Source organism: Anabas testudineus, chromosome 19 (assembly GCF_900324465.2).
Source record: "Anabas testudineus chromosome 19, fAnaTes1.2, whole genome shotgun sequence".
Lineage (NCBI taxonomy): Eukaryota > Metazoa > Chordata > Actinopteri > Anabantiformes > Anabantidae > Anabas > Anabas testudineus.
The window spans coordinates 15,310,096-15,337,982 of NC_046628.1; the positions used below are offsets into that span (position 1 = coordinate 15,310,096).

At 42.0% G+C, this 27,887-nt stretch overlaps 1 protein-coding gene across 1 annotated transcript; it reads left to right on the forward strand.

Annotated features, from left to right (window-relative positions):
* The first annotated feature begins 231 nt into the window (after nucleotides 1–231).
* etv4 (ETS variant transcription factor 4) lies at nucleotides 232–27,886 on the forward strand. Its single transcript, XM_026350943.1, has 12 exons — nucleotides 232–411; nucleotides 1,498–1,588; nucleotides 1,790–1,837; nucleotides 7,297–7,350; nucleotides 19,771–19,900; nucleotides 20,310–20,492; nucleotides 20,578–20,972; nucleotides 23,563–23,631; nucleotides 24,328–24,375; nucleotides 25,132–25,304; nucleotides 26,791–26,892; nucleotides 27,391–27,886. The coding sequence occupies exons 1-12, from the start codon at nucleotides 355–357 to the stop codon at nucleotides 27,616–27,618; spliced, it is 1,578 nt and encodes a 525-aa protein (XP_026206728.1). The 5' UTR covers nucleotides 232–354; the 3' UTR covers nucleotides 27,619–27,886.
* The last annotated feature ends 1 nt before the right edge of the window (nucleotide 27,887 follows it).

Consider the following 27,887-nt stretch of genomic DNA (forward strand, 5'->3'; position numbering starts at 1 on the left):
TGCGACTTATAAGGCAAACACGCCGAACTGGGCTGCATTATGTTGCACAAATAATAAAAAAAAAACAATAAGAAAAAGTGGGGGATAGTTGCTTTATGTGTAAAATTAGCTTTACCTGAAACTTGTAGGTAATGTGACGAGCTGTCTGTCACACACACAAAAGAGATTTGTAAAGAGGGCAGTAGCCCGCTGGGTAATCGCTCGCCATCACTTCCCCTCGGCATTTTTTGTGAATGGAGCTCATTATGCATGCAGCCTCCACGCAGCTCCATTCACAAACAGCGCTCCCTCCTCTCTCTGCAGGCTGCGTGGATCTCACTCAACTCAGCCTAAATGACCACAAACGGTTAACGGATGGATTATAAGATGGATGGATATTTGGACCAGCAAGTGCCTTACACTTCAGCAAATGTACGTATGGATGAACCCTCGTGTTGCGGCTTTTCGTGCGTGTTTTCTGGAGCTCTCAGCCGCCGCCGCGCTTCATCGCTCTCCGCCTCGCGTCTGCACGAGTTTTGGCTGAAGCAGCTGTGTGTGCGCGATAGGAAACTATTTCTAACCTCGCTTAAAACTACCACGAAATCTTCCCAAAGTAAAGCGTAGCCAGCTCTGCATTTAATAATGTTCATCCGCGGGTTTGTTCTGCGGCTTCTTGTCGTTCAGCAGCGCGTCAGGGTTTTGCCAAATGGTCACTTTCTTCAGACGCAAACAGCGCATTTGTTTTTCCCAGATTGCCTCCACAACTGAGAAATGTGTTGTTTTCTGAGGGGCTTGATGGTCACCAATAGCTGCAGTGGGCTCATATCTGTGACCTATAATTATTAGTATCATTAGTATTAATTTATTATTAATTCAATTTTTTATTTTATTTATATAAAGCGCCAAATCACAACAGGGCTCACCTCAAGGCAGTTTACAGATTTGAGACTTATAATATAACTGCATACAGAATTATATAGAAAATCCAACGATCCCAACTTTAGAGGAAGAAACCTCCAGCAGAACCAGGCTCAGGGTGGGCGGCCATCTGCCTGGACCGGTTGGGGTGAGTGGAAAGAGGAGAGAGAAAAGAACAGCAGGCAACAAAAACAACAAGCAGAAAAAAAACATTGGGAAGGTAGGGACCAGGAACTGGACTCTGGAGATATACAGCTCAGAGGTCGAGGATACCTGCAGAAAAGTACAGAGAGAGGGAGACAGAGAGGAGGAAACACAACTACAGGAGAGAGAAGACACAAAGTTAATGATATGAAATGGTAGAAGAGAGGAGAGGAGCCCAGTGTATCAGTGTATATGATTATTATTATTATTATTATAATTATTATTGTTGTTGTTGCCATCTTTGTCAAAGACTCTTCACTTTACTTCCATCACTTTCATTATTTTTTCCAAGCCACAGTAACCATGGCATTAACCGTTTTGGCACTAATGTGTTTCAAATGCCCTATTTGAGTCTGTTTCTCACTTCTCCTCTGTTAACATCTATGGGTTTTCCAGAAGTCGCAAGGAAATGGGCCCCTAAATAGACTGTTGATGGCAGCGAAAAGGAAATACATGGACACAGAATTACCCCCTCAGGAATCTGAAGGTAAAGTAGTAGAAGTTCACGATTTAGGCCTTAAATGACGTGCGTTTGCATCATGGTCTATGAACCCCAGGCAATGTCAGTGGGAGTCCTAGTTATGGCATTTAGCTATCCCACGGACAAGACACATACTAATAAGCAAGAAGAACTTTCAGCTTTGTGTCCATGCTGTGCATTGATTGTGCATTCTTTCTCTCTGTTCAGACCTCTTCCAGGATTTAAGCCAACTGCAGGAGACGTGGCTCACAGAAGGTGAGACTTGCCTGCAGGCTGATTTTCCTCTTAAACTGTGTTTTTCTGTGATGAATGTGATGAATACCCCATTGATGATAGTCATGAAGGATGATGTGTCTGTTTGATAGATTGGTGAACAGAGACACACCTAAAAACTACAAAAAACAACATGTTATGAATGTATGTGCTGCCTTCGATCATCCGTACAAATAATTTTATTACTAATTGAGTAATTATTGTGAATGCTTGTTGTGTTTTGTTAAATCCTTGGCTGTAGTGCAAGATGGTTTCCTTGGTTTTGCTGCTGTGTAGACGAAGCCAAAACCTTCTGATGCAGCACACATGCTCATAAACCACTCGCTGCATAAAAAAAAGGCCAGAAAGAACACAGACGAGACATTATTAGCTTTAAGCGTGGCCTATTTTGGCCATGTTGGCATGTAGTGTGCATGCCAGCCGGCGACCAATGCAAACAAACAGGCTATTTGGCTTGTGTCACTCAAAGGCACATAGTGATGAATCGAGGCCCAGTCGGAGTCAATTGGCAGCTTGTACAATTAATAAGTGCAATAATGATGTGAGCTGTAATAGAGTAATGATTATACTGTATGTCAAGAGGTGGAAAACAACATAAGTCGTGAGTCACTCTGCTGTTTTACTGTGCTAACAGTGGTGGGACATGTGCCTAAAGCTGCAAGTAAAACTGTGAATTGCAGCATGAGGTGTGAATTTAGTTGTGTCAGTTACTTTGATGTGGAGATCTAAAGGAAAATGCCGTATAATGTCAGGGGAAGTGCATGAAACTCATGAAGCCTGTTCATTGTCACTCTGAGTCAGAAGTGGATTTTCCTTACTGTTACTTCTCTTGGATGTTTGAGGTTCACTGTGCAGATCGACGTTTGTGCAGAGTTTGACAATAGATGTAGAATCATGTGGTGAAGAGATTTCAGATGCTCTCCTCTTAAATCTGAGTTTAAAGTTGTCCTGAAGTAGAAATGTGCTACAAGTGTTTTAGAATTTCACAGATTTTAAAAGGTGTGGATTCATTTTCGAGAAATTTAAACCAGTTAATTGAACTTTAAATCATACACAGAATTATTTCGAGCAGAGATTTATATGTGTGGAGAGAATCTTAAATGTGTTGTATGTAAACATGTCCTTTTGAAGTGTATCCATGGGTGGTTCTGTTTTGTTCTGGTTAAGCTGAATTCCACATACTATCTAAGAATGAGACAGTACTTATGTCTCCTTTAAAACAGTGCGAGTCCCAGTATTAGCTCACAGTCATGCACAGTATGTGAGGCAGTCCCAAGCAGACATTGTGCAAGCAGTCGCGTCTGCTTCAAGACCAGACAAACATTTAAATAGAGCCAACTCGCTGACCTGCTACTTCTTATGGCAAACAATGAAAGCGCTCTCACCTTTTCTCATGCAGCGTCAAAAACCGTCAAGTTCACTTCACACCCGCGTCTCATGCAGACAAAGGCCAGAGCTCATAAAACCTGCAACAATGGGTGACGCTTCAAAGTTGGAGCTTATTTGTATTCACAGATTTAGCTGTAAAATCCACCCTTATAGGTTTGTTTGGCCCAATAAACACTTTCTCACTAAAATCCAGTGGCATTTAGTGACTTGGGTAATTGTGGAGATGTAATCCACCCACTACCTACTAAAGAAATAGGCCTAATAAAACTTATAACAGCATATTTATATTATTTCAAGCATCTGAGATTACTGATGTATGTCCGTTCACCTTCATTGTAATCTGATGTCAGGAGAAATCACAATCTACAATCCTGAGGCATATAAAACTCAAATTATCTGAAAATGTAGTTACTTTTATAATCTAATGATGAACCAGCCCTTTAAAAGGAGACATATGATGTTCTGGTTGCTCAAATTGGGTGGTAGCTTATTGTAGAGTCACAGAAAACGAACAAGGCAACAAAAAAAAAAAAGCAGAACAGAAAGATGGAAGGGTGACTTTATCAAAGTGTTATTTAACCCTAAGTACTGGCTTGTTTTCAGCTTCCCTGGCTAAGACCTCTCCTTTCCTGTTGCATTAATTAAAGACCTTATCATGACTGATTGCAGTTGTGAGGGATTCACCGAGACTGTAAAAGCTGGTTAGCTAGAGGGAGTTTTTTTTTTTTTTTTTGTGCCGCAGGAGAGCGGAAGCAGGAGAGAAGCAGAAAGGGTGAAGTACTGAATGGCAAGAGTTCAGGAGCTTGTCACATCTTGTCTCATTTTGGCCTTTAGGTTTATATGACTGAGGCTGTTTTGCTCCTCCCAGGATCTCCCACCGAGAGAAAAAAAAGTCAGTCAAGGTGCCTGGAAGCATCGGGGAGAACATGCGCCTGTGATCGTGCAAACACACTTTCCTTCTTGTGCTGACTTGCATCTCAAAGCCCCTGACGAGGTGTTCCTTGAAACAAATCAGGAACTAATGTCTGATGCTCATCATCCGTCTTTCTTTTCTGCGGAGTCGCAGCATGTTCCGTTTTGGACCTGGTGAATAATAGTAGAAATGACTGATTGTTGGATCTGCAGAACTAAATGTCGGCCCCTGCTCTGTCTCACACAGCAGCTTTATTTATCCTCCCTGAGGCTAAGGGACTGAAAAGTTAAAAGGGGGTAATATTATTATGGTATAGTAAGCCACAGGATGCTGCGTTACATAAGAAATCGATGTCATTTATCTGAACATGCTCCAAAACGCCGTCATCCGGTTGGCTCTGCCCAGGAAGGAGAAGTGTGACAACAAGAAAGTGGATTTAGATTTCTTATTTCCTCTTTTTGTCCACTGCTTCTGTTGCTCTCTCTCTCTCTCTCTCTCTTCTTTGAATTTTGGTTTCTTTGTTCTGTATCATTTTCTCAAAACTGTAATAATAGCTGAAGTGCGAGAGAAGAGGCCTTTGAGGTTAAAGTAAGGACAGATTTTGGTTTAAGGGTGAGGTTACGATAACGAGATCAAACATCTGCGTATTCAGGGGAAAAATACAAAACAGAAATATAAGAAAACTGGTCTTTTGTCCATTTTTTGTGGTGCTGAACTACCCAGAGTCGTAGTGTGGTGCCATTTTGTTTTGTAGCCCATTACACCCCTGATTGGGTTCGTGATATTTAATGATAGCCATCAACTTTTCCCCACTGGTTGTACCATGACGCAAGTGTGACAGCAAAGCAATAAAAACACTTTTAAACCTCACAAAGTTGTCGAGCTGGAGCGGTGCCAGATTAAAAGGTCGTTATGCCTGCTCCTGCTCTACGTTTAGGTCATTAATTCAAGAGTAGCAAAAGAAATACCAGCGAACTCACGGCTCAGTGTGTGAATTTGACCTCTTCACCCATAGTAGGGTGTTGGCAGTCAAATGATTTGGGCTTTTCTAAGCTGTTTGTGTGACTCAAAGCCCAAAGCTCCATAGGACAATTGTGAATGGGTTTGGATTTCTAAAAAAAAGACACATACAATAGTGTCTGTCTAACTCTGCTGCACCTGGGCTTGGCATCACTGACTCTGCTCTTTCAGTTAGATCCTAGATTAATTTCATTATGAGAGAGTGGCTGATGAGGGCTTCTGAAATTGTACACCACTGCAAGTAATTATAGATCAGATCAAGATATCAGAAATACACACTCGATCACAGCATTGACCATCTAGTTTTACTAATTATTTTAAGCTGGTAGTATATTGTTTCTGAGACACACAAAAAGCAAATAGTCACTATGATAAAATCTGGAATGAAGTGATTTTACTTCTTAATAGGGAAAGTTATGTGTTATCTGTGATTACAGTCATTGAAAACACATTCATTCACTGCTGATAGTGGCCATTTGACGAGATGTTCTAAGAAGAGCTCTGACCTTCTCTTGCTCTTGTTTCACTCCCCCGCTTCTCCTCTTGCCTTTAGTCGTGTTTCCTTGTTCTCTATCTGCTTCTAATCTGACTGTAAGAGTGATTTGTCATTGAAGCGGCAGACGAAATCCAGACAACTTTTAGATTGTTAAGAGTTTTGTGACAGAGTTGCTGGTTTGTAACAGCACTTGACTGACTTCCTTGTGTCTTTAGCTAGAACAGGTCATTTCATCTGGCCATAGTTCAACAATGAAAACAGAAACTGATTAGTTGGAGGAATAAATATTCAGATTTTTTATTAGGACGAGTAAAAGTAATATAAACATAGAAACCTAAGTAGTGATGCCTTCACATGTAATATTGTAGCTAGTAAAGCTTGCGATTATTTTTGTTCTTTTGTCTTATGGTGGGTAGCTTGTGGTTAATCCTCTATGAATGATAACATTACTACTACTATTATTACTATGAAGCTTTTTTAAATCCAAATGTGGCTCTGCATGTAGATCTGAAGTGCAACTTATTATATAAGTTGCACTTCAGTCTCAAAAGAATAGACTTAGGACTTGACTCACCACTGCTCCTTAATTAACTCCAGACTTGCCTGGTACTCGTGAATAATGATTCATGAGCAGTGACAGTATTTTAAAAACCGAATATTTCTGCAGAACATAAGTTTTTGTTTTTACAACCCTCCGTGACCCTCTAACGCACCACAGCGTGCGTCGATCAGTGACGTGTGACGCACAGACGACGTACGGAACAAGCTGTTGTGTTGGCGGGATTGATAAACTGATGATTTAGCGTTCAGCTGTCGTGATTAAAAACATTGGTCTGACCAAAGTAGTTCCTAATTTAATACAAGAAATGTGTGAAAGTACGCCGGACTGCTATCTTCCAACTTTATAGGGCACTTAAAAAACGTACACAGACAGGTCAGTGTCGTAGCTTGACAGGTAGCTAACGTTAAGCTAACATCGAGTTAGCATAACGTTAGCATGGAGTTGTAATGTCCGCTCTTTTCTAACGTAGTAACTTTAACTTTAACTTCTCAGTTTTCACAGTTACAAAGTAAAGAGACCGTGAGTCACTACTGTCATTTCAGTTTCTCTTATCTTTCCTCATGACTGAACAGTAACTCAGAAACTTCCGACTTGCAATTTGTGACTCATGAACATAAATGTGTAACTAGTTGGTTCCGATAATAAAGCAGCTACATTTCTGGAATTAAATGTGTTAAGGGAGCTCACCTACAGTTTTTATTGTATATAAAAGGAGGATTAATAAATGCTAGATTTCATATCAAAATAAAGCCTTCAACATTAATTTGAATGGCAAAAATTATTTCTGTTGTTAATGCCACAAATAAAATGGTAAATGCTACATGATGCCATTTAGGAGCCCCCAGGTTCTTGCATATTTATCTATTGATAATCAGAATTAGAATAGAATAGAAAATCATAAAGGTTGCTTGAATGAAGTCCTGCTTTGCTCTGACTCAGACTTCAAGGAAGACAAAAATACAAAATGCTGGGGAATGAGAGACAGAAAAAGGTTGCCTTTTGTCTGAAATAATATAATAATGTTAAAATTCTGTTTGCTCTTTTGTTTTTTCTAATTTCAGCTCAGGTTCCTGACAGCGATGAGCAATTCGTTCCTGATTTTCATTCCGAAAACTGTGAGTATTTTCAGTTTTAGTGTCTTTTGAATGTACGTGCATAATTGGATGAATTTATGCTTACTACAACAATGTGATTTTTTTTTTACTATACACAGCATAGTTTGATTTTTTTTGTTTGTTCAGTAATTAATACATGCTGCGTACAGCGCTGTGCTTTAACAGACCCACCCATCTTTCACATTTGTCCAGTTGTCCTGCTTCTGTAATTCCAGATAGAGTATGCATGTCATCATAAATAGAGAATAAAACTAGTGGTCAAATTTGGGCTGTGAAACAGCCAGAGGCTTAGGTGGGGATACTATAACTCACTGATGTTACAGTAATCTCTTTGGCAGACAAAGCTATGCACAAACAGAAGGCCTAATGAGCCGGTCAACATGAAGTGAATTTGGATGCTGACATTATGTGCCGCCGTCATCCATTTGCATTCCTTTGAAAAGCTCAATGGGTATGGCACAGGAAACCGGTAAAAAATTATTCAGGGCCCAGGTACAAAGATGGCCCTTTGTGCACTTCGGAAGGTGTAAAATGGAAAAGTAAATTCCTGGGCTGCACAACTGAGCGACTATTTGAATGAGTTTCCCTTTCTTGTTGTGTGTCTCAACAATAGCGATTCAGGATCTGGGTGGGAGGACATGTCGCTCTACAAACAGTTTTTTCTGTCCCATTCAACATGCTGCAGGGCTTCAATCTTTAGCCATGACACCGAAATGGTTAGCAACCTAAAGAAATACCTCAAGAATAATCTCAGCCCTAAAATAGAACTGACAGCTTTCAGTCCGAGTCAAAGGCACTTCCTCTCATTGAAACCCATGCCTCTTTTGTGTGTAAACATCATGTGATTTCACCAGCTCCAAGTCACAACTGGTGAGCCTTTCGGTGACAACATTGTTGCTGTCTGTTGGCTAACAATACAGAGGAGGAAGTGCAGATGAACCCCGGGGCATGCAGAGGTCATGTCTACTTAACCCCCTGGCCTGTCAGCCAACCAGCTGTCAGGCCTCTGCCAACGGTTGACCCGAGTACGATTTTCAGGGTCACAGGGGCTTCAGCTTGATGGGCAGCTCACTTTATACACGGCAAAGACACGCGCTTCGACAAACGGTGTCCCTGCTGGTCAGAGTCAGTAGCCAAGTCTAGTTAGAGCATCTCTATTCAGCTTTGACTGATGGAATGTTGACGCTGACAAGTGACGATAAATATATACATCTATGTGTTTGTTCTAGAGCCTGAATGTGGTCTATTAAAAGCATAAGAAGGCTTATCTTTTCCCATACTGAGCTGAAAGACATTCTCTGTGTCTGGTGTACTTTTAAAAACAGGTGACTCACCTGTTTTGGAAACTATAGCACTTAAAAAAAAAAAAGCATAAAGCAAAGCCCTAATCCTGGGTGACCAGAATATAATTGAGGCTTGCATTGAAAACGGCACCTTAGCAAAATTAAACATTGTTGTTTACTGAGTCAGGTTGATACCTGCATGGGTGTGGTGCGAGACGGGAAGACGGCGACGGTACAACAGGAAAAAAAAGAGGCAAAAACACTGGGACATGTTGGAATGTTAGATTACAGAAGGGGAGGGGGCAAAGGAGGGATTGTGCAATACCTGCACATCTGGTAAATCTATTTCATCTGGTTCATTCTCCCTCAGTTCACAGCTAACAAGCATGCTCTGTCTGCAGGCTGCCATTGAGGGAAGGTTATGCAAACAGGCGACTTTTATGTACTTACTGGCCTGCCTGTGTGTTTAAAGGCAATTGAGCCATTGTTGATAACAGAGCACATAATTTTTTCTCCATTTAACTAATGTGATTGGCTGTGCATGGAAGTTTTTATAGAAGAATGTGATTTTAATCTCATGTTCCTCAAGCGGAGAGGAGGATTAATGTTTGTTTTTGGTACTGACAGCAACTTCAGAGGTTATGCTCAATTGATGCTAGGTTGTTGGACAGATTCCTTTGTCTGTATACTGCCAGCAGGGAGGAAACACATGGAGGTGTGTCAAATTTATAGTGCAGATTAAAATAAAAATTGTCTGAACATGTCAGTGTATCACGTTTTGTGTCACAAACACTAAAAGGCCGGGGTTGGGACGTTTACAGAGGCACTGCCTGTGCTGCGAGCTCATTCTTCTTTGTCCAACTATGTTGTTTACACTTGGAGCTGCTCGAGAGATGTGACCCATTCATAAATTTTCTTCCCTACGTGCGTAAGAGGAAGTGTGCCTCCCCCTCCCCCCTTCTCTCTCTGAGTCCTCTACTGCTCTCTCCTTCGGTCTTCATTCATAAAAAAGCCCTACAGTACTACAGATCCCCCCTCTCTGATGCCCCCTCCTCTCTAAGTGGATACTCCAAACCCCTCCCTCCCTTCCTGTGTCTGTACAAACTAAAGTCGAATTTAAAAAACTGAACAACCCTCCCCTCCCCTTTCCCTTTTCTATCTACCTCTGTCTCTCTCTCTACACACACACACACTGAGTGTTCCAAGATGTGAACTAATCCAGCGATTTCAGAGCTCTGTGGGACGATTGTTTAGTTTTGTGCCTTGCAGTAATTATATAGGAAGTTGCGGCTATAGAATGCAGTTACAGTGCTTTTCAGAGAGCGAGTTTAGCAAAGTAGGGAAAGCTAAATAAAAAGGGTGAGACTTTAAGAGAGAGAAAACAAAATGGGCACATGAAACTCCTTAGAAATCTGTGTCTCCTTTTTAATTAATCTTCCATCACTGTTTTGTGTCTCTTTATATTTATTCTTGCCTTGTAGTGCTTTGTTTTAAACGTTTTATATCTTATTATAACTATATAAAGAGTGTGAAGAATGTTGACCACAAGTTTTATGATTTAAGTAAAAGAACAGCTGAAAGTAGGTGATGTTTTAAATTTAACTTAATTTCTACTAGTTTTCAACTAATTTACTGTTGATTGACTGGAAAGAAATAGGAAAGGTTCCAGTAACGCAGTTCTAACCAAACCCTCCCAGCAGTGTCTCTCTGAGGCTCTGTGTGTTCTGCTTTGTCATGAATTCACAGCCTTTCTCTTGTTTAGGTTGTTTTTCTGGATCAGAACTGGCCCAATCAGGCCCTATTTGGCGCACGGATGATGGGTGAATTGAATCCCTCCCTCCGCATCTCCCTCTTTCCTCAAAAGAGAAACATGCAGCTATGTGTTCTCCGCTTTCCAAAATACAGCTGCTATGCAACAAAGTGTGCAGAAACAGCCAGGTGCCTGCCAGATATGCACAGATACCACTCGCTTGCTTTGCTTGCTCTCGGGGAGGCGAGACTTCTTGAATGAGTTGTGTGTTTTGTTTTGCTTATGAGTAAAATGCTAGATTCACTAGTGTACAGATGATTATTTTTGAAAGCCACTCATCTCATGTGCACATGTAAATACACTTGGCACGGTGTAGACACACACACACAAACCTCAGCCCTGCAGTTTTATGAATGGGTTGGTTGTGAAAGACTGGCTGAGGCAGCACATTGAGTAAAGGGGAGTGAACCTTCATTCATGACATTGGGGGATGTTATTTTACCACTAACAACACTTACAAGAGGTGTAGACCTGTTTTTCTGTTGGCTTCATATCTAGTGAAGATTCATTATCTATATTTGCATTTCCCTTCACTGTTGTAGACACAGTCATATCTTAGCTAAACCCATGTTTTAAGGAATTTAAAGTTGCCTTTGTTTTCTGTGACAATCTGCAAATTATCAAAAGGTTACAGCAAGTTTACAACATTAGATATCTTTAGTCAATTGAATCCAATGAAAATGGGTTTGTAAAGCTCAGGCATGTAGCGTAATAGGCGTTTAACAGCTTCCAGTGGGGAAGTAAAAGCTCTCCATTCTCCATGTTGATTCAGAACAGCCCGATCAAAGCCAGGGGGACACGGGGATTTGAGCCAGTCAGCGAGTATCAGCAGCGTAGCTTTGTGAATGGATGGTAGTGTGTGTTTTATTGCAGGAGAGTAAGGGGAGGTGTGTGTGTGTGTGTGATTGTGTGTTTCTGTGCGAGAAGATCGCTGCGATGCTCGTGTGTGTGCATTTCTGTTTCCACGTTGGTGGGTTTAGTCCAGCAGGACGGCTCTGCCTTCTGCAGCTGGAATGTTTTGTCTTTCGAAAGCGAGCACAGACCAAAGCGAGGAACAGATGCTGTCAAAGGGACGGGGTGAGGCTGTAAAAATAACAGTAGCTGAACTTGCAGTAATCACTAAGATGAAAATACTGGGAATATATTAACCATGTACACATGGCAGTGATGGAGTGTAGTTTGGAAATTTTGTGTTGAGGGATAATTCCAGTTTATTACAATTTGGGTCTCGGTGTACTTACGAGTTAATTTGTAATCAAGCTCTGGGAATGCAGCTTTAGTAACAAGAAGTCAGGCAAGGCAAAAAAGGTTAGACAGGATGTCAACAAATCCTGGGGTTAGCCAAACTTAATTAGATGAGAAAACAGAGGTAAAATTAATACTACTGTCACACCACTCACAGTTTACAGACTGTAGTTTTTTTTTTGCTGTGCAGTAAAGTAATTATTAGCAACAATTTATAAAGTTTGACCACAAACACAGTTGATTGTCCACATGTAGTCAAATTAAAGTGCACCTTAACATAGCATCCATTGTTTTAGAACCTGAAGAACCAAATGTCTGCGTGCCCAAATAATCACAGTCTGTAATGTACGTTCTCAGTCAAGCCCTTCCTTAGGCGGGTCATCCTTGAATGTTTTTATTTACCGTAATTGGTATAATTCACCACAATGAAGGATTATTTACAACATTTCCAAGTGAGGTTCACACACTTTCAATGAAAGTGATTTAATGCAGCATTTGTTGAATTATCTACATTTTTATTCAAACTTAATTACGTGTTACTTGTCACCTTTTGTAAATGCAGTAAACACCTTTGGGCAAAGATTGTCTGAAACTATTTGCCTTTATTTTCGTCTACACAGTTTATCTCACGCTTCTCTTTGGACTTGTTCGCCAGCCATGCAGACTAATCATTTTAAGCAGACATTGGTCTTGACCTGATCGTTGCTTGCGTTTTTTACCCAATCAAACTTGCTATATCACTCTAACAGTAAAAAGCTGTAAATAAAACTTTAAGAGCTTTTTCCTTTCTTGGCTAACATTAACACATATCTTAGTCTCTTCTCCACTTTTTTACGCATGAGAGATAAAAGCATATGGACACACAAATCACACACTTCACGTGAATTGAGGGGGTGGCCCTATGGTAACCTGCTGACACAGACCAGTAGGTGGGTAGCCAGCGTATAGCTGTATCGATCTTCGGTGATCCAGGAGAGGAATAGGAGGTGATGGAGAAGCTTGATAGATGACTTGATAAAGATAAAGCACAGATAAATCAACATGAAGGCAGATAGGCAAAGGAGAGGGGTAAGAGCGGGTCAAACGTGCCATGCTGCATTACGATCAAGATGCTGATCAAGACACTGAAGGGGGGGTTGCAAGAAGAGCAGGAGGAGCTGTGGATGTGGCATGTGCACTGATAATTTCGAGGAAGGTGTCCCGGCCTTTCTAAATGTTATCTCCTTCGGATAGAGTAGATTTTGACCACTTTAAAAACACGTACAGGCATGCAATTCCTCACAAGTGACCAAGCAAGTGCACATACACACCCCTCCCTCACATCCGTGATACCCTGGTGGGAAGGGCGAGCTCATTATATCATTTCAGTAACAGTGTGGGGGTGGATCGATCACTACATTAAACATTAAGAGGGGACAGCTATATTGGAGGCTGAGGGATTGAGAGTGAGGAGTCAATATTGTGCCAGATTAATTACATCCACCCCTCACTAGTGACGGGATGTCCCTCTTGCTGCACGTCCCGGGACACTTATGTATTGTATTGGGTTCACTAAACAGCAATGGGGCAGTGAGATTTATGAGTGGTCAGTGGCAATTTATAAAAAGCCAACGCGGCACAATTGAAAGTGAAGTGGACAATAGGGAAAACGGAAAATGCCAGTACATTTATCGATTAAAATTGTGATTCCTTGAAACTACCAGGACTATGGAGATACCCATATTATCATTTTTGGGTGTTAGTAGTCCAGTTAGTATTAATAGCTTATACAAACCTCTTAAGTTTCTATGTTAGTTCATGCACAGATAAAATCATGGGTTGTTAATTTAGGTGGAGTTATCAAAATGTCCTTTGATGTTCTTCTCAGTCACATCCTTGCTTACGCAGGATAACCATTCTTTCTGGATAGCATTTGTTTATGGCCCCCTCACACAGACTGATAGAGTTCATTGAGAATATTTAAGGCCAAAAGAGCAGACATCATCCTAAGAAAATTGCTGTCTATTTGTTAAGACGAGTACATTCCCACCAGTTCACACAAATAATGTGACCTATTTCTAGTTGACAAAAGGGAACTGAAACTTTGATGTCTGCAAAATGTACTGTGCCACTGCCTTTCCCATGATGGGTGTCATTCAGATCCACATCCTGTTAGCCAACACAACATGATGCATCAGAAATGTTTTAACGGCCACAACAGTGCTGTCCTGGCCAATCATCTGTCTTGCTGATACCATTGAACCTTCCATCAATCTCGTTAGGCTTGTTTGGCAGGTATCTGACAACCATTCTTTAAATATTCAAGGAGCCTGAACCATTATCAGATGAGAGAGGACGACCTGTAAATCAGATAGAGCAGACACTAATGGATCCAACACTCCTGAGCTCCCAGAGCAGACAGATACTGAAGCCACTCCTGGGCCTGTTGGCTCTCAGATGAGTTTGTCAGTAATGGTCAGGCTGCTTTTCTTTCTTTTTCGCTCTCTGTATTCTTTATTGTGCTGTGAACTGAGAAGCGTGGACACTCACACACATGTCCAGCACATGTTTTCATGCATCAGTGGAAGGAATGGATACACTCTGTAGTTGAAACTGTCTCTCTCTCTCTCCTGCTCACTGTGAATTTTTCTACAAAACTATTAATAGCCTACAAAGTCAAGATGCAGTGAATACATATAAGGTCAAAACAATGTTATGACTAGTTGTTTTGTCACAGAAGAAACTGTATCTGTGGCAGGAATTTGTGTATACAAATGCGTAACTTATGCCTGCAGCATTTCTAACTCCTCCTGTAAAAGAACTTACAGCTGTGCTTGAGTTGAGGTTGACGTGCCTACAAATGCATCATTCTTTTACATTAACATTGTTGATTTATGGTAATTAAAAAAAAAAAGATTTATCACATTTGTCCTAGCCCACGTTAACTTCTACGGTGGTGTTGGGGCTTAGCTAGTTTTGGCTGCTAGAAGTCAGGTGCACACTCTCAACTATCTACAGTCTAGTGCAGTTTAACTTACACAGTGAAATATTTCAAGCCAGTTACGAACTAAATCCTTCACTTGAGTTTCATGTAGTAGATTTTGGATGGAGATGTGAATTATTTGGGATGTTTCTCACTAACCAAGGCTGTTTTATGTTTGGCATTTCTGTGGAGCCGTCTACTCATGTCATTTGCTACCTATATAATTCAATAGCTTGCTTTTTAACCTTTAATTCCATTGTAGCATAATTTGCGTCCTTGTTTTTATTGATCTGTCACCACACAAGGGATCATTTGGCAAGAGTGGGAGAACCAGGTGGAGCCTATCACACATTTGCAGCTTGCTTCTTAGAGTGCTGCGGCCACGTGCTGCTTGCAGTGCACATGTACAATACATATCATGTAAGATTAGAGCCAGATCTCCAGATATCCTGAGATGGTAAGGCTTGATTTTCCTTTGTATGTTTGCACCCATTAAGTGTGTATTTACGTTATGTGTGCATGTCCTTCGGTTTAGCTAGATTCAGTCACCCTGTTTGACACTGGGCTGACGTCCAATGAGTTATTGTGAGTGAAGCTGTCGTGTGCTACAGACTTCCAGAGGCTTAAAACTTGGCCAAGTTGCACATAAACATCCAGTGTAAGACTCTCCAGATCCACTGCTGTCTTCAGATTGGATTTCCCTACACCAGGGCCTTTAATGGTAGGAAGTACTGGGTCTAAAATCAGATGGGGGAGTTCACAGTGAGGTCTCCCCAGCAGCATGAAATAGCTTTTTCACTAATGATATTAAACATTTTCACAGCTATACATAAATGTTTAATCTTTTTCTACAAGTAGTTGTAGTATATCTCTCTGTCAACAGTGTTTTTAGGTTTCCTTAAAGGCTCCCAACACCTCTGTATGACTCAGCTGAGGAGCTCATTGTGCAGAGAGGAGTTTGTGTGTGTTGAGGGGGGTGCTATCAATTCCCCTGTGATTTGTTTGTGGTGGATGTCTGTTGAAAGGGACACCCCCTATGTAATGATCCCTCTACTTCCTAAAGCACTCAACCATGACCATCACCTTTCACCCTGCATCCTCCCCTTCTAGGACCCACATTTACATATGTAAACGTCCACTCCACCCTGTCTTTAGCTAGAGGTCATCTCTATACATAGTGGTCAGAACAGGGTGTGAATGTAAAAGACGGTAAAGGAGAGTGAGGAAGAACTCTTTAGGAGGTGGTTTCCAAGCTGTGCAGTGCTGCTGTAGAAAGTGCATATATTCATCCACAGTACCATACATGCCTAGCATTCTCAGTATACTTTTCTGCCGTCACTTCTGCATTAACTCAAAATTGTCTGCTTTAAAACTCAACAGCTATTGTGTAGTGGATCTGTCTTTTCACTTCTAAACACCTTTCAGGTTCACGAACCATTCCTCCCCCCTCAGTTTAGAAAAGAAACTATGAAATACGAGGATCTCTGTGAAAGGGTGATGTAACATTTAACAAAGCAGTTAGTGGAGGTCATGTTGCCCCAAATAAAAGCAGGAAGAGAAAGGAAGCTGAGGAACATAACTCTCCCTAGATCCGTTTACAAGACTGCCACTACTTTATAAACTGTAGCAGCAAAACCGACATCATTTGGACAGTGAGATTTACTGTAATATGCCAGAGTCTGTAATAGTTGGTGGAGACCAGAGTTTGTTTTAATTTAAGAGCTATTCTTGGAAATGGATTTTAGATGAATTCCAAAGTTGTGTTTTAGCCACATCAGTGTTCTGGCTTTTCATTTGGCACCACCAAAAAGGTCACTTTAGACCTCATAGTCTATTTTTTTTACCATTTAATTTACTTTTACTAATCACAGTAAAAAAATGCTTTCTTTGGTTTTGCTGCATTAATTTGATCCTCTTTCCTTAGTCTTTCCAACATGAGTATAATAATACAGTATCACATAAATCATTAGTACTCTTTTAATGGCTTTGGTGATTCCCAGAAAGTTCCTGTATTATCATCTTAAGGTTATGACTGAAATTTCTCAACTGTGTTTGGATGGATTGTCGTCAATTTGGCCCCAATGCGCATGTTCCCATAGGACAAATTGAAGTCAATTTGGTGCAATGTCAACATGCTGTGACACACCAACTACAAGAACTAGACGGGACGTAGTCCAACTGCCTCATGCTGCCTTTGTCTGAGCCTAAAAGTGTCAGTAGGCAATCATTCTAGCCACCAGCAGGTGGTGGAAATCTATATTTGTCATTCAAAAACGAAGAGCAGAAGAAGGACTGCAGAAATACAAACCCTGAATAAGGAAGCACCTGGTAAAAATGGCACTGGGATCTATTTCTTTTCTTGTGTATTGATTTGCTTTGCTGAACAGCCAATCACAGAGGTCTCCCCCACTCTGACCACTGATCCAACATGCTAAAAAGCTGCAGATGCTAATTTAGCAGTTTAATTAATATTCTAGAGAGGTCACGCACAAATAGCTCAATCTCATCTACCAACACATAGACCCCCTTCATGCATAGCTGACGCCGTTACGAGGCCAGACTGTTTGAAATGTAACATCCTCATAAACTGAGAGCCACATCAAGGGCAATATTTCTGCCAATCGCATTAGTGGCTCTACTTGGCTGCGTTGAGAGTGGGCATGTCCTCTCTCTGAGGATTGTCTTCACTTCGTGACCATGCCAGAGAAAGGAGGGAATGTCAATAGGCAAACACACTAGTATTATTAGAGCGGCAGTCATGTGCCACCCTCTGTAGCAGACGAGCAGTTGGAGACTCTGAGAGGACGCTGGAATCCCATCGCGTCTGTCTGGAAAATCTGGGTAAATGCTCTCTAATCCCGTTGATCCTCCGCTAAAGCCAACACTTCCTCACCTGCCTGCCTGCCGTGGGAGAGTGAGTGCAGACCAAAAATAGGAAGGTTATGATGAGGAGCAGCTCTGTTTGATTGTTAGCCATAGTTTATAATTTTATACATGTTCCAGTTCTCAATCAAAGCAAACAGGCTGGGGTGAAATAAACAAGTAAATGGTGACGAGAAGGAATTTAAATGTAAGCAGAGATACTGAATCCTCCTTTGAAGTTAACACATCTTATATCAACGACTGAACCCCCACAAAGCCGCGGGCCCAGACTCTGTCACCCTATAGCACTGTGCCAACCAGCTGTCTCCGGTGTTCACAGACATTTTTAACACCTCACTGGAAACCTGCCACGTGCCAGCCTGTTCTTCAACTTCAGCCATTATTTCAGTTTTTAAAAAAGCGAGAATCACAGGACTTACATATTTACATATCTGGATCCTGTGCAGTTCACCTACAGAACCAACAGATCTGTAGACAATGCTGTAAACATGGCCCTCCACTTCATCCTCCAGCATCTGGGCTCCCCAGTGTCCTATGCCAGGATAGTTTGTGGACTTCAGCTCTGCCTTCAACACTATCGTCCCATTTCTGCACTGAGACAAGCTGAACTCTCCCGGCTGAACGTGCCAGACTCTGTGCAGGTGGATCACAGACTTCCTGACAGACAGACAGCAGTTCGTGAGGCTCCCTGTATACTAACAGCTGCACATCTGGACACCAGTCTGTCAAACGCCTGCTTTGCTTAATGAAGTTGGAGCTTAATGCTTAATATAAACTAGTGGAGATGATAGTGGATTTCAGGAAGGACCCAGCCCCCCTCACACCAATCATCCTCCGTGACAGTCCAGGGACCTCTGTGGAGTCGTACCGGTGTACCAGGAAATAAACTGTTTCTGATTATAATTTAAATGTATTTCTTAACTTTTTCAATCCTGAAAAATATTAATGACAATTGTTTAAAATTTTAAAAGCATCAATCAGGTGGATATGGATGATTAGTAGATAACAATTATGAAGGACTCTAGTTGAAGTGAACAAATTAACTGCTTTGCAAATATAGTATTTAACAATTTTTAGCTGATTTTATCAGTATTCAGAGTTAATGGAAATAGTGAAATAGCAGATGCCTCTTTTCATGCGCTCAGTTTCTCAGTTTTTCACTTTCTACCTCTCGCCTCAGTCATTTTGGGCTTTACTCAGTCAGCCAGACATTTTTTTCTTCTACTTCTTTGTGAATGGATGACAGTATGTAATTACCTGGGCTGAGCTTTCAGTGTGGCCTGCTCTGTCTCCTCCACACCCACTGCAGACACACAAATAGAGCAACACACTTTGTAAGCGTACACCTAGATATAGGGTCGCTGAGATACTAATACACACAAAATGCACACTCAGGCACACATGCGCACACATAAATACAGGCCTCCCCAGCTGGAAGTGCACAGCTGCTGCTGTTTACCCTGTCGAGACCAGAAAAACATCCTGTACAGTTCTCCGGGTGAAAACCTCCCCTCACATAATAAACACAAGCCCTCGGCACAGTTTGAAGCTCCACTTTGGGTGGTTTCTGTGGCCGTCAAGGCAAAGGTCCCCTCCAGCACTCCAGCTTGACAGACAGTTTGGTGTGTTACAGACTGACTTGATGCTGCTAAATATTTTGGACTTTGAGGGAATGTGTGCCATGATCCGGTTATTACACACTCCGTCCTTTTTATGTTTTGTTCTTTACGCCAAAGCAAAAACACAAAGCGCACAAGCGATGGCTAACATCTGGATACTGATAGGAAAGAATGCTGCGACACAGAATCGCTGTATACGCTGTTCTAACAGAGGTGTGACATTTGCTTTCATCAGTCCACGGACGTGTCTTTGGCCCGTAGAGTTGTTTAGCTTCAAGCTTGACTTTGACAGAGGAAGTTTTGGCTGCTGTTGTGTCTGGAAGAGTGAAGAAAAGTGGGCGAGGACACTTTAGGCTTCCAAATGACTGCAGGAATGCAGTCGTGTGTGAGCGCGTGTTTTCCTGTAAGTGTGTGTTTATGCGTGTCTGTCTGCTGCCCTGTGTTTTGCAGCTGACAGTTACTTAAGCATTTTGGCTGGCACATTAAAAAAAGATGCCTGTGCCGACAGAAGTATTTGCTTTTTCCTTTCGAGTATCGAGGCAGACCTGAGTAACAAAAGAGTACACTAAGCCTGCTGTTCGCATGCTAACGTTCATCTCTGTTTTCTGTCTCTTATAGCGGTGGCATTTCACAGTCCTCCAGTCACTATCAAGAAGGAGCCACAGAGCCCAGGCTCCGACCCCAGCCAATCCTGTAGCCACAAGCAGAGCTTCAGCTACCCCAGTGGAGAGCAGTGCCTTTATGCCAGGTACCCACTCCTCTTCTCTTGAATTTTCAGTTCTATGACAATCACAACTTCCAATTGTTTATTGTGTTCATATGGTGGACAGGTTACATATGTTAAAATTACTGCCCACGTCTTAAGTTTGTCATTTTCTTTTCGTTTTCTTAGTTTTAATCAAAACCAAAGAAATGGTTTGATTCCGTCCTAATTGTTTTATGTACCAGGCTTCCTTAAAGCTTTTATTTAGCAAATGGTTTAAATTTAATTAGGGCAGTGATTCAGACTGACTTTTTTTATCTCTATATTTACTGACATTCATTTTTACCAAGGGCAAAATAAATGAAATAATTTATTTTACCCTTCTCAAAAATCAACATTTATCCCAGCCCAGTCCATCCACATCCTTATAAGTGTGTTCACGTATGTTTTACAGTGCCTATGAGCAGAAAAAGGCTGCAGGAGGAGCCAAGAGCTCCTGCCCAGGGACCCCCATGTCTCCTATGCAGCAACATTACTCCCCAAAACCTGCCGCAGTGGGACGGCCCGACGCTGGCTACATGAACCCTGCAGCCACCTCCCAGCCACTTCCCAGCAACAGTTACCCCATCAACACCAGGTGAATGACTGACACTTTTTTATGACTACATGGTGCTGTGACTAATATATGTGCAATTCTAATATAGCTGTTTTTGATTTCTCAGTTCCAGGTATCAGGGACCTTCAGGAGAACCCATGTGCCCCCAGTTCCCACCGCCAGGTCAGGCCTTTCAGCGCATGCCATCAGCCCCAGCGGGACATGGAGGCAGTGGAGCTGGTGGGGGTGGAGGGCCAGGTGGTGGAGGCGGTGGTGGGGGTTATCATCGTCAGCACTCTGACCCCTGCATGCCCTACCTGCAGCAGAGCTTTAAGCAAGAATACCTGGACCCACTGTATGAGCGGGCGGCTCACATGGCCGGGCCAGGCCACGGAAGTGGACCGGGACACGGGCGCGGACCTCACCCTCACCCACATCCACACTCACAGCCACACCCACACAGGTTCCCACCAGCCCACATGATGGTTAAGCAGGAGCCTACAGACTACACCTATGAACCTGGTGAGTGACATACACAGAGTACAGAGTGCACATTAAGCAGTTATTTTCTAATTTACTGATTAACTATTAGTTATTTTCTCTCAAAGACCACTTGATTTAAACCGTCCTTTTTAAGTCCAACCTCCATCAGTGTCCACAGCTAACTCAAGAACAAAATGTACAAAGGCAAACAAACTTCCTCACTGTATCTAGACTTCAACCCGACTCCCTCCCTGGCTCCAAAACTCCTCCTTTCAGCTCTGACACTTCGCAAAGAAAAGAGAAAAAAAGTTTTCTACTGCAGCTACAGTCCTCCCTCCCACCCTCACCCCTCTCCCTCCCTGCACTGCTCTGTGAGAGAGAGGCAGCGGAATTTCATTGAGAAAATGGAGGGCACTGGAAAGACTAGAGTCCCTGGTGGAGTGCTCCAGGGTTTCAGGTTGCACCAGCGGCTTCCTTTTTCTGCAGGCAGATGAACTCATAATGGAAAAATGAGCGTGGCCGCAGTAACTCGAACCTCTCACTGGCTGGGCTTCGGGAGAGGGTGAGGGGTGGGAGTGGTAGGAGTTAGGGGGTATGGGGTGAGGTAGCCAGCTCAGGCAGTTTTACAACAAACTCCATCAGTGAAAAATGCAGAAACCAGTTTGCCTTTGTTAAAAACAAGTAACGACACAAACACTTCACATACATTCTGTCCTCATTCACCTGTGTTAAGGTGGCTGTGGGACGAACTGTACAGTGCATTTGTGGAGAAGCCAACATGCACATTAGTGATTGGATAAAAAGTCTGACAGAGTATATTTTATCCATAATAAAAAACCAGGAGAAGCAAACTAAATCATTTCACTCAGCATGTTTTTCTACTGGTACCTTTGACTGGGGGCAGATGGCACTGACGTGCAATTGTACAACCTTGAGAAAGAAAGGGACAGTACAAAAGGATGTTTTTCTGTGGATAACTGCTGGGAGGAGGAGAAAGTTGAATTTGGTGGAGTTTCCTGTGCCTCTGATATGAGTTTGAACAACCACAGACATAAAAGATCAGAGTTTATCATTGTTTTGTTACACAGCTCTGCAGTTCTGCAAGACCCCACACTGTGAAACTTGTCTGCAGAGCATTAAAAATTATATCTACCAGTAGTTGGACTTCAGCAGAGCTACTTAAATACCAGTGTAAAGAATTCTGTGTATACAGAGTTGTACAAAACAAAAAGTTAATGGGATCAGTGGTGGGGTTCCAGGTAGTTTCAGAAACAAACACTTTAAAGCACCAGTAAAAACAAGAAACATTTAATCCACCATCATGTAAGTTGAGACACAGGTCTGCACTAAACTTGTTTTGAATGAATGCACCCTGCAAACATAGGCATTAAATTGGTTTCTAGATGTTAAACTGTCAAGAGTGTGCCAGTAAGTTATTTGCTTTTGAATAATAATGTCATTCATTTATGGTCATTTAACTGCAGGACAACTTATCACAAGTTGTAAGGTCACATGCTTTCAATGGGTAAATGGTAATGGAGTGTACAAAATAGGTTATTAAATTAAATGGCAAGTAAAGACAACAACAGTTTTTCCTTTTCGTGTGAACAATGACAAATGCCACAAGTCTACAGGCACATTTTAAAAGAGACTCCTAGTTTCACATCCAAATTGGCATTTCATCACCTAATCACTACCATTGTACTGCATGAAAGACACAAAATGGCCATGCCACTCAGTACACAATTAACCTCAGTGCACTCACACCCAGTCTACCAATCACTCCCTGTTGAGAGCCTGCCATCGGTGGCAGACATGTTATTTACAGTATGATCGAGTGCTGCTGCCCCAGAATGGAGGGTTTGATTTTTCCCCAATGGCATCTTATCACGGTCACAGCACTGCAGCTGCATTCCCCAGGAGTGAGTCACGACCAGAGCCAGAGGCAAAGAGCTGCACCTCTCAGTTTCTTCTCTTGGTCGTCTCGTCCGCAACAAAAAAACAGACAAACACTTAGAATAGTCAGTGACACGCCTTCTTCTGCACACAAACAACCAAAGAAAAAGAGAAACTCATCTACAAAGGTGAGTAGGGCAGTCACAGGAAATGGAGCACAATACTCTCGCAGAACTTGTTTGAACATGTTAAATGTGCTCGCAGAGAATTTAGCTTGAAGGTTTATGAGGAAGAATATAAAATCTATTTCAGTGAATGCAGCTATCCGAGTCCGTCAATAATGTGCCCAGACAAAGTGCAGATACTCTATACTGTACCACTGTTCTGGTCTGGTGAAGGTGCTTGCTCATGGCCTAAAAATACCACCAGAAGTGATATGATAAATACTGCATTTGTCCTTGCTGTGCTCGGGGTGATCACATTAAATGTTGCTGTAATACATCTATTTTCTCTCGCAGATATCAGCTTAGTGCGCATTAATTTGGACTCCTTCATTTTGCTCCACACAATTAATCCTTGATTAACATCATTTTTGCCAGAAATGTCAAAAATGAATTTTTGAAGTGAACTTGTAAACATTTTATTTCCAAGAAACATTTCAGTTTGTTTTGTGTTTATAACCATTATCAGTAACAATATCTCCGACGTGTTGCTGTTTGTGTTTCCATCACAGATGTGCCTGGATGTCCTTCAATGTACCACCACAATGAGGGCTACCCAAACCCGCAGCATAGCAATGAAGGTAATCCTAATTTTTTATTTCATTTTTGACTTTTCTTGTAATCTACTGTCACATTTTGTCCCTTTAAAAGCTTTTCTACTAATATGAATCATCGTATGTCAGCCTCTGACACTAGCATGTGTCCAATATGCTCCTCTCCAATGTTTTATCTACACTGAATCTTCACTGGTTAAAGCTTTGTGGCTAACCAGCACAGAGTGTCCGTGTTTCCATTGGCTTACCAGCAGTGTGTCTATGTTTCTACTGGCAGAGGCTCTTGCCTCACCCCTGCCTCAAGAATCCCTGAATAAACAGAACTCCTGGAAAAAGCACACCAGTGCCCCAGCGAAAAGGAAATCAATCCTTCATTTTAGTCCGATTGTGTGTTGCAGCATTTTGAATTTAAAGTCTTGCTCATCAATAGTGTTCAACATCTATGAGCTGTAGGTAGATGAATGTCCAAAAGATGCTACGATAAGTTCACCGACCCTGAAACTGGGAGCAAAGATCCAAGTCCCTTTAAAAGTTTCCCCTATGAAATCCTCTTGCTTAAGTCCTCTAGTCTCCCTTTAGTAAAGTACACACTAATTGGTTGAACATTATTGCTGCATGAATAGGTCTTCGTGTATTCAAAGCTTGGGACAGATACAAACAACTCAGCTGTGCTGAAATCAAGGACTCCAGAAATGTCAACTTAACTCTCCCCTTGTCTTCCAGGCTATCTGTTTGAAAGTGACTCCCGCGTGGTTCCAGAGAAGTTCGAAGGTGAGTCTCCTGTGCTCATAATCCTTCTGCCCTCCCACAATTTCATTAGCGCGCCACGGTCCATTTGGCAGGGTGTTAGCTGGATGACAGCAGATGGAAGAGAAACACTAGCCATACAGTCACCGACTCCAATCTCTAGACACGACTATCATCTTTTATAGATGTCACAGATCCTTGTGGAAGAGGTACATGGGTCTTTGTGTATGCTGAAGCTTAGTTAGTGGGTCTGGTTTCTCTGTGCAAACTATGTAGAGCTCTTCTGTCACAGTGAGAACATACACGAGCAGTTTCCCATGGTGTTGTTGATTGACAGTGAAGTAGATTGAGTGGAGAGCCCAAGGGTGTCAGCGCTGGTTGAACCAGTGAAGTGTGCAACAAGTTCTCTGAGAGACAACACAAGTAACTTAGCTGAGCTTCTCATGTTCCCACACTTGTGTACAACATATCCAGTAACCAGTAAACAACCAAACGCCAATCACCGTTTACCTACACGTTGCTTCACACATGCTTTATGCATCGTCTTGTTGCTTTTTATGTATATACAGTGTATGCCCTGGATTACCTTCAGTTTTACGACTGTGCCCTAAATGTCCTTCAAAGTTCTTCTGTTTTTGTCTGAACCCTGATGCAGATTAATGTCCCAAAACGTATTTAATTAACTTGGATAAACTATGATGCAGTGGATGTGAAAATACATTTATTATGTCGATATCATCAAATTAACATTCTGACTCCCTCGTCTCTTTTCTCCTCCAGGTGAGGTGAAGCAGGAGGGGGGTGGCATTTTCCGTGAGGGCACACCTTACCAACGCCGAGGCTCTTTGCAACTGTGGCAGTTCCTGGTGGCCCTGCTGGACGACCCAGGCAATGCCCACTTCATCGCCTGGACGGGCCGTGGCATGGAGTTCAAACTTATTGAACCTGAAGAGGTACGTGTGAATCTACAGCATCTTTTCCTTCAAATAAAAAACAGTGTTGGGGGGAAAATGTGTCCAAATGGAGGAAGGAAAGGCTGAGAGTCCAAGTGTGGTAGAGAGGTCAGAGACATTTTGTGAAAAAGATTTTTATTCATCTCTATTTGAGACAGAAGTTGGGACTCTGAGCTCAGTACAGTCAGATTTAGTCATATTAGTGGTGTAGTGGTTGCATCATGCAGTTTGAGTCACGGTTTATCATGATGGTTGCTGATTGTTAACCCAAACAAAAAGTCAGGAAGGTGTTTACTGCCAAAAAAAGATGTGGATGATTGTGTTTCTCAGCACGGTTGAAAGTATAAGGGCATCTCATTTTATATTTAAACTACTATTTATAAAATACGAGCCTTATTTTAGTTTGTATTACTGTACACATTCACGCACCGAACATGACATTAATATAAATTTGATGAGGACCACAGAGGGGTTATTCTTGGATTTAATTTATGTTTCCAGGGTTTAAAGGTGATCGAGATGTATGTTTTGGCCACTTTCCTCATAGGTCTATTCTCTGATCCATCTTCCATTAGTCCCCCATTCATTATTCAACACATGAAACGCTGGATTGATAAATGAAGGACAAGTGCTATCACAGAATAATCCTTCACCTCCTTGCATTTCTTTAGTCGAGACATTTTTGCGATGTTTAAGTCTGCAGTTTGATTGGACGTATCAGACAGCGTCCACTTAGCTGGGTCCTAATACGAAGAGGCCTGACTGTGTTTTCCATTATCTTTTTACTGTACATTAAAAATGAATGGGTTAGAGTTTTACAAGAGCAATTAGTGCTGAGAGCACACTCAGATGGCAACTGAGGGATACAACCTGTCTTTTCCTTAATCCTGAATCCTTGTCTCCCGGTTTACAGTTTGTTCCAGCGTCTGAGATGTTTGTAAACATGAAGCAGATGATTTATTCCGTGTTGCCTGCGTGGGGGTTGTTGCGAGACTATTTTCTGTCGGGGTTGGTGCCCACTCGTCAGCTGAGAGTTCAGTTTTGGGTCGGGGCTGTATTTCAGGGCCCGTCTTTGACAACCAGCCATGACTTTTATTTCACTGCAGGACTCTGGTTGCATTCAAGTGATAATGGGTTACATAAAAAGGAAGTGAATCCACATGTGGGGACTCGCCCTGATCTTGGCATGTTGACGCCGCTGAGTCGTAGAGCAACAGAGGCTTTAACTTGTCATCGAGGACCCCTAGTGGTCGGAATAGAGAAAGGTTATGATTTGGGGAATATAAACTACAGGAACAGAGACGCTGATGCAAACAATTCTCATCTGTTGACGTGTCACTTGTAGAACAACATATTCTTAAAAAGCATCTACATAACCACTGACCTTCAAATGAACCTGACTAAAACTCCACTATGCTGAGAGTTTAACCACATTTCCTTTCCTGTCTTCTCCCCTCCTGTGCCGCCTCTTTCTTCCTCTCCTCAGGTTGCCAGACTGTGGGGGATGCAGAAGAACCGTCCAGCCATGAACTATGACAAGCTCAGCCGCTCTCTGCGCTATTACTACGAGAAGGGAATCATGCAGAAGGTACAAACCACAACACAGTAAACAGTTTATAAAACTTTGTTTGCTCTCAGATCGTGGCGTTCTGACTGTATAGGAATGGTCAATGTAATAACACGTCCTTTGTAAAAGATTTGTTATAACTCATGTTTATATTACTAGTTTAAAACTAATGCTATAACTCTACTGTTAAAGTAAATTAACAGTCAAATGTTTCCTTGCTGGTGTATTGAATTTAGCCTAAAAGACAGATAATGAATAATCTACAAGCCAAATTTGTCTTTATTGACTTGTAACTGATTAATAACACATCTATATATGATTTCTAACTCTAGCTCTACAGAGCACCTACTAATAAAATATATGGAACAATGTATACAAACTTTAGTTAAGCTCAGTTAAGCTAAATGCTGAATCATCACTCACTTCTGACCATTTACTGGATTTATAAATACAAAGTGAGGCCTTTACCCCCCGGGGGATACATTCCTGTGTGACTCAGGCCCTTTTCTCTCCCTCCAGGTGGCAGGGGAGCGCTATGTTTACAAGTTCGTCTGTGAGCCCGAGGCCCTCATCTCTCTGGCCTTCCCTGACAATCAGCGGCCCAGCCTGAAGGCAGAGTTCGAGCGCTACGTCAACGAGGAGGACACAGTGCCCCTGTCCCACCTGGATGAGGGAGTCCCCTACACCACAGAACAAGCCCCCCAAAACATGGGCCCCCAGCCCTACTCCAAAGGCTACATGTACTAAAGCCAGCCCCCCACCCTCTCTCCTCACCCTCAGAAATCTTCCTGTTGTACCAACCCATCATCATACACACCCTGAGTCCCCATGCACCTCTTGCACATGCCCACCCCATCCACTTGTATATAAGCCTATGGTGTTTTTGTTTTAAATTAATCTCATTAAGGATTTTTTTTGTTTTGTTTTTAAGAGCTGCGTTTCTCTCACATGAGGCCTGTTCAATCCATAAACATGACTGTGGTTGAAGAGATTGCTTAATAAATACGCATAATACC